General features: G+C 37.0%; 1 protein-coding gene across 1 annotated transcript; it reads right to left on the bottom strand.

The window, feature by feature from the left end:
• Positions 1-641: 641 nt before the first annotated feature.
• On the bottom strand, positions 642-1,031 carry LOC149018566 (protein FAR1-RELATED SEQUENCE 5-like). Its single transcript, XM_089153913.1, has one exon. It carries the CDS (start codon positions 1,029-1,031, stop codon positions 642-644), a length of 390 nt encoding a protein of 129 aa, XP_089010039.1.
• Between the last annotated feature and the right edge of the window lie 13,093 nt (positions 1,032-14,124).

A 14,124-nucleotide genomic window follows, 5' to 3' on the forward strand; every position in this document is an offset into this window, starting at 1 on the left:
TCAAATATCCATAGTGTTTTTTTTGCATTTTGCCAGAGATGCCAAGTGCACAATGCATGGAGTGTATTAGGTGCAACCTCAGTTAGTGCCCTTGACATTGCAGCGTCCTGGTCAGTGAAAATTGTCTTTGGCTTCTTGTCACCATTAACTCCAAAGAATGTTTGAAATAACCATTCAAGTGACTCAGTTGTCTCATTATAAAGCAAGGCAGCTCCAAAGATAACCATAGTCCTATGATGATTAAATCTCACAAACACAGCCAACGGTCTATTTTCTTTGTTTGTGTAGAAAGTAGTATCAAACACAACTACATCACCAAATAGTTGATAATCACATTGCATTTGTGGATCAGCCCAAAATACATTTGTCAACTTATCCTCATTGTCCATCTGTACAGAATACACAAATGCAGGGTTTAAATTTCGTTGATTGTCTAGATATAACATCAAGCTCCCGGCATCCCCGTATGCCAAATCACCTTGCCATTTGCTATTCAAATAATTTTGCAAGTCTTTCTTTGTGAAACCAAGATTTCCATTGCCCCCTGCTTGTAAACCCATCAAATTATATGTCAATCTGGTCCCCAATCCAGTTCTGTCTGCCATTTCTATTTCTGCGGCTTGGGTAGTTGATATTGCACGCTAGGAGCGCAACAAATGTGCAACTTCTTCAATCTGAAGAGCATGGTTGTGTTCCTCACAAAATTTATCTACTAGTAATCGTCCATCATTATCTCTTTTGACAATCAACCTTGCTAAACAACCAGTTCTAGTCTCAGGACGTTGTCCTTTGACTTCTACTTGTTTCTCACTTCGATGTCCTTTACTACACACGTAACACCGTTGCACGATGATAGTCTTATCTATACTGCACCTGTGCAAATAATTTTTCCTAATGCTGAACCCAATCATACGCACATACTTGTTATAACTGTCATATGCTTCTTCAAAAGATGTAAATTCCATGCCTATTCGAGGTGTCGCATTGGCATCCATGTCCACCAATGTTGACAATTCACTAGAAAGACACATTTACAAAACTTAGTTATGAAAAACAGTTAACATTATTCAAAATCAAAGATGAAGCCAACAAACATTATGAGATGTCAACAATTTAACACAAGCTTCCCATAGCATTGGACTCATTCGTAATCAAATCGATGAGATAACAGGAACCTGGCATCCGATCACACATTGATCTAGTAGTAGGAATATATACAAGCCTGAACATTTTGACAGCTTTGTCTTACAAGAACTCAAACAAGTTGTCCCATTCTACTGAATAAGGCTTTTCTGTTCCAATATAATCTCTCAGTTCTGGGTTTTTTATATGACTCATATCAAACTCAATCAAATGATCTCCTTCTTGCTTTCTATAACTAATCAAAATCTACTGTTGATCTCCTTCTAGTAAAATGTGAAGTATAGTCGCTCATGTTTACAACATGAATGCAACAGAGTTATATACATTTGATTCAAAACAATATATACATTTGATTCAAAACAATTTACAAAAAAAAAAGATAGAAAAAAAAATACCAAACCTTAAACACAAACAACTGAAAGAGGGAATAGCATCGGAAAACATAGTCTGACGAACTGATACACACATATATCAACTGAACTTAATTACATATTAAAAAAAAAAATGTTTTCACAACGTAGATACTCGTTAGAGGAAAAACCAGGAAAAAAAGGGATTTGACTCACCAAATGCACCACTTGAATGGAGCTCAGCTGATGGACCTTAGTTGCACTATTGCGTTGCTTCAAATGTTGAGGGCAAATGGAATATTCAGATTCGATTGGAGGGGTTTGGAGGGGTACTTCAACAAATCGTGAGGGAGAAACGTGGGAGCCGAAAATATATCAGAGAGTTATTTGCGTCGAAGTTTCATCCAAATCGAGAGTGACAGCTGAAAAACCAGAGAGGTTCAACGAACTGTTTTGCGTCAACGAAGAACAAATAGAGTCAACTAACCAAAAACCTAGAGATTGAATCGATTCAAGAGACAAAGATAAATCAGAGCTTGAATAGTGACAGAGAACGAAAAAGTTGGAGGTTTCGCGCCTTTTTGTTTAATAATGTCTTTCTTCATTACGAGTCTGACTTAACTAGCTAGCCTTCCAAGGCCTGGTCAAGCTTTCCGTAGCTGACTAGGCGTCATTCCTTCGGTGAGGGTGGTCCCGACTTTCCATGTGTCAGGCTGAAGTAGCCAAGCTTCCGATGCCTAATAATGCTTTCCGAATGTGATTAACAAAAGTTATTATGCAGATTGAAGAATATAAATTTGCAGAGAAGCTAGTCACCCAATTACTAAATGACAAAAGCTTTGATCAAAAAACACGAAGAAAATCTTATAAAGGATACACAATTCAATGTTCATATACAAAATAAGAAGGAGATAGATAGACCAATACATTAGAAAAAGACTGACTCAAGCATTCTTTCCAAAACATTAAAACATCAGATATTTGGGTCAGCAGGAGAGTCGTCATCAACTGGCTCATTATTTATGTTGGATGTTGATTCATCGCTGGAAGCATCATCCTTGCTTGAACTTGATGTTTCTCCATCTTCAAAATCTTTATCTTCATATTCTTCTTCACTTTCTTCATTGTCCCCTTCAGAATCATCAGAGTTAGGATATTTCAGATTTCTAAGGTCAAAGAACTTCCGGGAGGGGAGAATCCCCGAAGGAAGCATCTTGAAGTCAACAGTAGGACAAATTTTAAGAATTTCAGAGAAGATCTGATCCGAACAAACCTTCACCATATTTTTGCAGAGTCCAAGAAAGGCTGGATTATCTCCAGCTTCTTCAATTGCTGATGTAACGGTACTCAGAACAACTTCATGTTCATCCTCAATTCTTTTATTTTCTAATTCAAAATTTTTCCTCTCTGACTGAATTTCTTCAAGCATAACAATCTTGTCCTTAACAGTCTCATCCAAAATCAAATTCAAATTTTCCTTCTCTTTAGAAACCAAATCTAAAGAGACTTTGAGATTATCCTTCTACATAGAAGTCTCACAGAGGGTCAATCCCAATTGGTTTTTCTGACACTCTAAATCTGATTTTTCCTTTGAAACTGAATCAAAGGCTTTCTGTAGACATTCATGTTGTTGCTCCAAATCAGACTTCAACTTATCAATCTTCTGGAATTTTTCCAGAATCTCATTTCTTTCTTTCTCAAACTCTTGAGTTGAACTAATGGCCCTTGCTAATTTTTCTCTTAGTTCATCCCTCTCAAGCGTAGCAAGTCTGGCCCTTTCCATTCCATCGTTCTTCAACATTTCAATCTGAAGAAGTTCATCATTTAGAACTGAGGCCCTTAAATTTGACACTTCTTCCTGTAGATCAGTGCATAGATCAGAACAAATTTCAAAATCACTATGTAAACCATCTATGTCGGAACATAGTTACATTTCTCTGAAATGAGCAGCCTCTAATTTTCTTTCTGATGATTTCAAGCTTTTACTCAGTTCTTCTACCTCACCAATCAATTCAAACCGCTTTATGAGACTGTCATTTTCCAAAGAAAGAACCTTCTCTCTTTCCAACACTTCAGAAAAGGCATTAAAGGCAGCACCAAAACATCTGCAATCAAAGTGATGAAGAGTTAACAAAAACTAGAAAATAGAAGAAGAAATAAAAACCAAAATTCAATCAATCAACCTAAATAACAGAAATGGAAATTCATTCCTTACCCCCAGGCATGTGAGTACAGAACAGGATCAGTCATGCTGGATGTCTCCCTTTTATCTCAAGGAATTCTGCCTTTTGTTCCCCATTCACGTGCTACTTCCCAGTTCCAGTTAGCAGTGTGATTTTCCTTCAAATTCCAAACTGGGTTAAAGTGATCCCCTGAATTAGCATCAGTCTGGGCATCATCTAATTGCCCAGTACCAATCGGATGAGGATTGGCGGGTTCAATTACTTCATGGGGGATAACATTAACAACGGCATCACTAGAAGGAACTTGTATGTCAACAACTTGAGCCGCAAAATTTACCTGCTCCTGATGACCATTGGGAGGATCAACTGGCATAACTAAAACAGGGGGAGCAACATTTAACGCATCATTATCAGGGACATTTGGGACAATCTCTTCAACAACATCGGGCACAACATTGATATCTGGAATAACATTTTCAATAACAGGGACAGGAAAAATTAAATATGGAACAACTGGATGATCACCAAGTACTGTATCATTGTCGGGAACATCCATCGGGATATTTTGTTCGTGTTCATCTTCATGAGGCGGAACAGAACTATTCTCACCAAACAATTGATCAGCCATTTGATCAATGATATTACCTGCAACATGTGTACCAATTTCGTGAGCCATTTTCTTCAGCTGATCAATAAGTAACTAGAAAAGTCCTCACCTTGATTTTCGGCTTCAACTGTACTTTGTGAGGGGGCAGCAGTAATATCATGGGGAAGATGAGGTGACATGGGGGCAGTAAACGCCTCATTCCCAAAAGAATTTTTAGGATCAATGGCTTCTTCAACAACTTTTTCAACTGAACTTTCTTTCTCAATGGGTACTATCTCAGGGGATACTTCAATTGGGGGAGAAAAAGATCCCTCTTGCCTTTTTTGGCAGTATGTAATTCTTCAGCAGAAGAAGGACCCATGGAGCGAAGTCGACTTCTCAAAGTCCTCGCTATTTTGAGTCGGAGTTTCAGTAGGGACAACTTTGACAAACACAATATCAGAATTATCAGCATCTTGATTTCTTTCTACCTGATCCGGCACGTGTGGATCAGATGGAATTTTCTCTTCAGCAACATCTTTTTTGGGGCTTTTGGTTTTCTTCTTTGAAGTTTTCTTAACATCCTGCTTTCTTTTCTTCCCTGAATTTCTTGACTTGGATTGAGGTTTCTTTGCAAATTTGTTTTCTTCTAAAACAGCCTTTCGGAGTTTAGAAACATTGGGAACTTGGTATACATCGTTTCCTAATAAAAAAACAAATGTAAAAGTGCAAAACAAATATTATTTTATATTAAAAAAATAAATTAAACAAAATTTCGCAAACAATTTCATTGTATACCAGGTAGAAGAACATGGTTGGCAAGACCTGCATCAGTTCTTAGATCGGCTGCATCGATTGGTTCTCCAGTGGGAATTAAATCCCAAGTCTCCTAGTCATACTCATTAAGTTCAGGACGCTTATTCAAGGGAAGACGAGAACTCAGAGAGTGCAAACACCATCGGGAACAATAGTTTGGAGTGAGAATGGCACAGAAAAAATACTTTTCTCGCCATTGTTTGTTGTCACGAGGGATGGAGGAATCAGTAAAAATTCGGGTTTCTGTACCCAACTCATTCGCAATACATGTTCTTCTCGCAAAGTGGATGTAACCACGCTCACGGGAAACTTTCAGAGTATGATAATTTCTGAAGAGTTCCACAGAAGGGAGACGCCCCATTCTACGAATAAAAGCAAAAAAACTGTAAACCAATCTCCAACTGTTTGGAGTAAGTTGACAAGGACAAACATGGTAGTAGTCAAGCAGTGACTGAACTATGGGAACCAAAGGAACTCTAAAACCAGACTCAAGATGGTCAAGGTAAACAACAATAACTCCAGGTTCTGCATCATATGGACGTTCAGAGGATCCAGGAACCCATACCTTAGCATCGGAGGGAAAGTGATAATCTTCCAAGTATGAAGATAGGTGCGATTTTTTAAGCTTACTTGGATACTACTCTGAACCAGCATATCTTGGATCTTTCTTCTCTACAGACATATTTACAGGTGTGTAAGGAACGATATCTTCATAATGAGCATAAAGAGCGGGTTTCCAGTCTAAGGGTACTTGATCAGATGATAAAATAGTTAGGGTTTGCTCTGTTTGATCAGGATTTGAACTTGGTATACATCGGTCGGAATTACTGGGTGCTGAAGGATTACTTGCAGAATCCATGTCAAATGAGAAAAGAGAAGAGTAAAGATTCGAAGAATGTAAGTAAGAGCAGTAAGAGCAATGAAAATGGCGGATGAATACAAATTGTTTTCAAATGAGCGAGAGCAAATAACAGTGGATGATAAATAGAAGGACGACGTAAGGCGAAGGAGGAAGGAGGTTTCTTGAAAAATTGGAGGGAAGTATACGATGTTTCAGATCAATGTCTATATCTATTCGTACTCGACGCGTGGAGTCAATCAGTTGATTTAAGAGCATTGCCTCTGGACACGTGGATGATATCAAATGAAAGAAGGGAGATATGATAACCGCAGGTTGGGAAAAATTTTAATTTATGATCAAATGGCGCAAAGGAGGAAAACGTCCAAGAAGACAAAAAGTAAAATTGAAGAGAGAGAACAAAAAGGTCTGGCAGATTTGGATTTTGGCTGATCTACAGAGATTTGTGGGCTGAGCACAGTAATCTATGGTTAGGGTTACGGAGCAATGACGGAGTGACTCCCGATAAAATTACTGTTTTATATTCATAAATAAGGGATGGATCACCATCAACGTTCGACTTAATTATAACGATTTTAAAATTTTTTTTTGGGGAAATTGACTTAATTAAAACGATTAAGTCTGAGGTTGTAGTATTTAAAATTTAATTTATTTTGGAAATTACAGGGCGTTGATCAATTAAATTTTTGCGACGTGGAGTGAATATTAAAAAGTCTGACATGTGGAGAAAATATTATCTTAACAAAAAAGATGAAATCTACAAGATCATGACGTGCACAACATTCTGGAATTAGCTAATCATTTATTCAAACCTCCTGACCAGACTCTCAGATAAGTTGAACCTAATCAGCAGGGGGCTCGTGTTGTCAATAAAATACCCCAACCTCGGTTCAAGGTGGTTCACTCTGGTCTAAATCTAAGATTATTGGTTTAAGTACATTCTATAAAGCAGTCTCTGGGTCGCCCAACAGCTAAGAAGAAGGCCTAATCATGGTGGATGCTACTCAACCAACCATTAAAAGACAAAAAGGATGTTATATAACAAAAGACAATAGATTAATTGATAAAGAAAAAGGAACAAAGGGGCAAGATATATTAATATATCAGAAAAATACTGAAACCGAAATTTTCTAAAACCAAAAAATATAAGAAAGGACTGTCAAGTATTCTATTCAAAGTTAAACATCAATTATTTGGGTCTGCAGGAGAATGGATATCATCTTTCTTGGATGGTGATTCATCGCTACAATCACCATCCTTACTTGAACATTCGGTTTCTTCCTCTTCAGAATCATTATCTTCATACTCTTCTTCACTTTCTCCATTATCATCTCCAGAATCCTCAGAGTCAGGATGCTTCAAATTATTGAGATGAAAGAACTTACGAGAGGGAACACACTCAGGAGGAAGCAATTTAAAATCAATGTTTGGACAAATCCTGAGTATCTCAGAAAAAATCTGATCAGAACAGACTTTCACTACAGTCTTGCAGAACCTTAGGAAACTTGGGTTATCTCCTGCTTCTTCAACTGCACAGATAACAGAACTTAGGAGAAGTTCATGTTCATCCTGCATTCTTTTCTTCTCAAATTCAAATTGCACTTCTGCTTCTTTTTTCTCTTCATGAAACTTCACAACCATGGAAGTCTTCTCTTTTACACTTTCTTTCCAGGCAACAGCTAATTTATCTATTTCCATAGATATTTCATTGTAAGAAGTCCTCATATTGTTCTTCTCCTAGGACATCTCACTCAGAGCCAAACTCAACTTGTCTTTCTGGAATTCCAGTTCTTCTTTCTCCTTCGAAAGAGAATCAAATGCTTGTTGCAGCAATTCATTTCTTCTTTCAAAGTTCAAATTCAATTTCTCCACTTCTTCTAATTTGATTTTCAAATCTGTTGTTTCTCTTTCAAAACCTTGGGACCACGCAATTGCCCTTGCCAACTTACCTTGAATTTCATCTCTTTCATGAGTGGCAAGTCTGGCCCTCTCCAATGCATTATTCTTTAGCATCTCAATCTGCAAGAAGTCTTCCTTATATTTCATTAACGAATCCTTTAAACCCGAAACTTCTTCCTGCAAAACAGTGCATAGATGAGAACAAATTTGAAAATCATCTTGCAAAATATCTATCTCAGAACATATATCCTTTTCTCTGAACTGAGCCGCCTCTAATTTCCTTTCTGAGGATTTCAAACAATTCTTGAGTTGTTGTACCTTATTATTCAATTCAAAAGTACGTTTGATCAAATTGTCATTTTCCAAAAACATATTTTTTTGTTTTTCCAAGACCTCAGCAAAAGCATTGAAAGCAGCACCAAAGCATTTGCAGAAAAAGTGATAAAGACTTAGCAAAACAATGGATAATGAAATGAAATTTATCTTAACAAAAACGATAAAGGTTTAGTTTTTACCCCCAGGCATGTGCGTAAACCCCATCATCAGACATGCTAGTAGTCTCTCTTTTGTCACGGGGAATTCTACCCTTGGTCCCCCATTCACGGGCAACTTGCCAATTCCAATTGGCAGTATGATTTTCTTTCAAACCCCAAACAGGCTGAAAATGGTCACCAGAGTCAGCAACACTTTGGGCATCTTCTAATTGGCCAGGGCCAATTGTGTGTGGGTTCACAACTTCAAGCACATTATCAGGATTAACATCTACAGCGGCGTCATTAGAAACTACTTGCATGTCAACAACTTCAGCCGCAATGTTCTCTTCGTCCTCGGATCCAATAGGAGGATCAGCTGCCATATCAAATTCAGGGGGAGCAGCATGAACAAAATCTTCATTTGGCGGAGCAATCTGTGCATTCTCTTCACCAATATCAACAACAATGTTTATGTCTGGCACAACATTGTCAAAAACAGGGGCAGGCAAAGCAGGATCATGTATAGGGGGAGCAAACACAGGGGCAGACAAAGCAAGATCATGTATGGGGGGAGCCAAAACAGGGGCAGGCAAAGCAGGATCATGTATAGGGGGAGCCAAAACAGAGGCAGGCAAAGCAGGATCATGTACAGGGGGAGTCAAAACAGGGGTAGACAAAGTAAGATCATGCATAGGGGGAGCAAAAACTAAAACAGGATCATCATCAGCAACAACATTTTCATTTTCAGGAATATCCTTACGGATATTCTCTTCATAAACAAATTCAGAGGGAGGATTGGGAACATAAGTGTTATCATCAAACACCTGATCAGCTATTTGTTCAATAATATCACATGCAGCATTAGTAAGAATTTCTTCAACCATATTCTTCAGATTTTCATAAGAATAATCAGGGATTTCCTTACCTTGATATTCATTCTCAACCATATTGTTTGGGAGAACAGAAACATCATGAGGTAGCATGGGTGACATGGGAGGAGTGAACACTTCATTCCTAGAACAATAAATGGGCTCACCAGTATTTTTAGCTACATTGTCAGCAGTTCCAGCAGAAGGGGAAACCCCTGATTTTTCTTTCTTTCTTTTTTTGGAAGCTGATACCTTGTGGCCTAAAGAGGGACCTGTTGAGTTCCGATTACATCTCAGGCTTCTGGAGGTTCTTGAGGTTCTTGTTCGAACAGCAGGGTTTTTACTGTCAATCACTTTGACAAACTCAATATCAGGCATTTCTTCATTAGCATTTTCTTCAACAATTTCTTTTTGTACGTGGTCTACCTTTTGCTGACCAGATGGACATTTTCTCTCAGCAGTTTTCTTAACAACCTTTCTCTTGGGGGAATGACGAACAGAAGAATGTTTTCTTTTCTTAACTGACTTCTCAGGTTTGGAATCAAGCTTTTGTTCTTCCGAAGCAACCTTTCGGAGTTCATAAATGTTAGGGATTTGATAAACATCAGTCCTTGTAAATGAAACAGAGGTCAACAAAAAAACAAAATTTATAGTATTAAAAAAAAAAAAAAAAAAAAAGGAAGAAGAAAAAACCTATCTTATGTACCTGGTAAGAGGTTGTGAGTTGCCAATCCAGCATCAGTCTTTAGTTCTATTGAATCAATGGATTTTCCAGACGGGATCAGGCTCCATGTTTCCTGATCATATGCACTCAGCGTAGGACGTTGGTTCAGAGGACGAAGGGATTCCTTTGTATGGAAACACCATCGAGAGCGGTAATTGGGAATGGGGATAGCACAAAAAAAATACATTTCTCTCCATTTCTTGTTGTCATGAGGAATAGAGTGGTCGGTGAAGATTTTGGTTTTCTTACCCAACTCATCAGCAATACAATTTCTTCGAGCAAAATGGAGATAACCACGCTCACGGGAAACTTTGAGACTGTGAAAATTTCTAAAAAGTTTGATAGAAGGGATGCGGCCCATTTGACGGATGATGGCAAAGAAATAGTAAACCAACTTCCAACTGTTGGAAGTAAGTTGAGAAGGGCAGACGCGGTAGTAGTCAAGTAAAGACTGGACAATCGGAATCAGAGGAACTCTAAATCCAGAATCAAGGTGATGGAGGTAAACGGCAATAACGCCGGGGCTAGCATTATATAGACACACAGAAATGTTCAGGAACCCATAACTTGGCATTAGAAGGAAAATGGAAATCTTGACGGTAAGACGACAGGTGAGATTCTTTGACCGTAGTTGGATACCATTCTGGTCCAGCATGTCTGGGGTCCAACTTTTCTTTGGTGGTGTCCAACGGAACATAAGGAGTTATTTCTTCATCCACAGTATATGGAGCAGGGCTATCAGCATTCACTTGTTTGGAGGTGATGGGTCCGGAAGAATTGATAGAGGGATCCATGAAGAAGAAAGAGCAGCAACGAAGGTTCAGGAAATGAAAACAAAACACAGGAATGATGATAAGAAGTTGCAGAGGAATGCAATTTGAGTATGAAGAAAAAATAAGTAGGGTATGTCACGAAAGTGGACAGGGAGTAAATAAATATGAAGATGAGGTGACATAATGAAAAGACTCTTGAAAAGTGGAGGGAAATATACGATGCTTTAGATCGACGGCTATAACTATTTGTAATTGACGCTTGGGGTTTATCGGTGGATTTGAAAACATTGCGACAAGACACGTGGATCAAATAAAAATGATTAAGGATCGCATTACAATCGTGCGATGGGAAGCAAATAATATTTATTGATCAAACGACGGAGAAGAAGATAACGTCAAGGAAGCTGGACAGGTGCATTAATGAGGTGATTTGATTTCGGGCGGCTGACCTCAGAATTTGATAATTACGAAACATTTGGGCAGCTGACCACAAGAGGCATTATGGTTTGTTGTTTTAAAACATATTGAGATCAGCATCTAAATTGATGACAACCTGGGAATCCGAATTACAATACAATTTTTGAAAATGCATGATTTCTGGAAATAATACGAAAGGTTGAAGGATAAAAAATTTGCCACGTGGGAAGTAAAACTTGATGACGAAGATTAAGCATATGAAAGCAGTTGAAACTTTTAGAGTCAAAAGTACAGAATGAACGGTTCTGATTGAATTCAATCCAACTTCTATTAATTATTATTTCCGAAGTTTATATGAATTGAACGATACTGATGACCTAAAGTACTGACGAATGGGAATTTTCACAAACGGTACAAAATATAGAATATTTTGAAGTCATGTGAAGGAAAGATTCAAACCTACTGACCAGATTCTCATACAAGTTCAACCTGGTCAGCAGGCTTGTGGGCTCATGCTATCACTAAAATATGGTCATCCCGGTTATTCCCATTATACACATATCCCGTATTTCGTCCAAATCTTCTACGAGATCAAGCAGCATTTGTCTCAGAGCTCCAGCCCGTCAACCTAATTCAAACTTCCAAAAATAAAAGAAACAAGATCCAACCTACTCAAAATAAATAATTTCAAAAGCAAATACGTGTTTCAAAAAGAATAAATAAATCATACCAACGTTTGTTTACTGAGACAAATTTCCTCTACTACATCAGCTGTAAAACAATTTGGTAAAGTACTGAATGTAATGTGGCAACCTGAAATCCACTAACTTCTAGTAAGACACACCAGACTTGAGAAACAGACAATAGAAGTAGCAATATACTTGATAGTCGAAACTAGTCAGTCTGATAAAACATAATCATTCCGTTTCAAGTACCTTCATAACGGAACCATTCCGTTTCAACTATCTGATCAGTCTGATGAAACGGAATCATTCCGTTTAAAATAGGTTCAGAACATAACCATTCAATTTTACCAAGTTTGCATAAACGTTATCGCATTCATACATACAAAACCTTCATATCTTCATAATTTTTTGGTAAATTAGAATAACAATTGTACATACCAACTCTTTATGTGAAGTATTTTTGTATTGGAAACCCCAAATAAAAATAAAAATACTATCCCATAATTGACCAACCAATCACTGTTATGCACACTGAAAAATTTCAAATGAAGAATTACAATAATGTGTATGGTCTATCATTGTTTTATACAAATTTTAAGGGAATAAAAAATGTTTCAATATGAATGTCATGTTTCAATTATTTGTTTCATCAGACTGTAATTGTCATATGAAAGGTTGATATGACAAATTGAATAATTGGATGTCTAGAGCATCATATATAGAAGCTGTGGTTCAGCAAATTGTTGATGGCTTAAGTTCACTACACCAGCACAATATTATTCACCGTGACTTGAAGCTTGGCAAATGCCTGTTCCTGAATGAAATCCACAATTCGCCTTTGAAGATTATGGACTTTGGTTTGAGTTTGTTGATGACTTCACTAACCCAATTGTTGGAACGTTTGCTTCAATTGATTTTGTCTCACCAGAGACTTCATCACGTTAGAATTTCACTTTTCCTCCTTTCTGGGTAAACCACATTCTTCAAACAAACCAACAACTCAATAGGTAATGTCTGAAAAATTCATGTGAAGTATAGTCGATATTCATGCACAAACTAAAATTTAAAGATATTAATAAACTTAAAAGGAATCATAAATGAATCCTTATTGAATATTAATTGATAGTTTACAATTATAAAGAAGAATATGATGCGGATTAAAACACATAAAACCATACACCATCTTCATACATTCACTCCACTATAGTTGAAGTTTAACTCAAGAACAAAGCCATGAGCTTTCTTTATATATATATATATATATACCAACCATGTGAATTTCAAAGGTTACCATTTTTTAGATCACACCAACCGCTTTCTTGTTCCTGGAGATGTTTATTTCATGCTAATTGGGATTATACCTATTTAGGTTCTAATCTTACATTTATTTGTGTCTTCCAATATCTATTTTAGAAACACAGAAGTATAAAAGATGGATCAGTTGAGATGACGATTGATAGGGGGATTATCCATAGATGGTTTCAAGAAATAAATGTAAAATTAAAGGAAAAAGAAGGTTCTTAAGACTATGATGCAAAGGAAAACATCAGTCAAGCATCAGTATTTGTCAAAAGTACGAATTTAATGAAATGAAGTTTGTGAACAAGCACCCCTTGGATCTAAGCTCTTGCTAATATATAGTGTCTTCACTGCATATATATGGCAAGCTTTAGCTAAAACTCCATAACGCTTGAATCCATTATAGCTAAACCAGATAAAGCTATAATCCATCCATATTAGATAAAAAACTATTATATGATGATCCATCAGATGGATAAATAAAAGATGCATTCTATAAAAAGAAGTCATTTATAGCAATAACTACAAACATTCATGTGTAAAGACAGAAAATACCAGAAAAAGGGCATGGAAAATTTTACAAGATATGTTAAAAAAAGCAGATCAGAAAAATTAAAGTATCAGCCTAACAAGCAGATAAAAAAAAGGGCATGGAAAATTAAAGAGCAGCTTGTATGTTTCCTTTTTTATACTCGACCTTTCCTAACAATGCTCTAGCCTCCTATGTACAGGAAATGTATTTGAACTTCGTAACTGAATTATAGATAGAAAAGCATTTGAGCTTCTTGACCAAATTCATAGAACCAAAAGACATAGGAATTAGTATCTCATTCATAAGCAATAATGAACTGAAGATGGCTAAGAATATAGCCAAAGCTTTTAAGACCGCGATTCGGTTATTTCGAGAACCAACAAATAACATTATAGCTAGGAACTGAGCACAATGATTATTGATATATCCCATACAAGTAGATGTAAAGGTCCAGAGAATATAGAAAACAAATGCATTGACCACCTATAGTCTTCTCGATATGACCATACTGATCT

The sequence above is a fragment of the Hakea prostrata genome, chromosome 4, assembly GCF_041222555.1.
Source record: "Hakea prostrata isolate BN-2017 chromosome 4, UWA_Hpros_2, whole genome shotgun sequence".
Lineage (NCBI taxonomy): Eukaryota > Viridiplantae > Streptophyta > Magnoliopsida > Proteales > Proteaceae > Hakea > Hakea prostrata.

Excerpts from the sequence above, each read along its gene's own strand:
- LOC149018566 (XM_089153913.1), bottom strand. The coding sequence starts at position 1,031 with ATGTGTCTTTCTAGTGAATTGTCAACATTGGTGGACATGGATGCCAAT.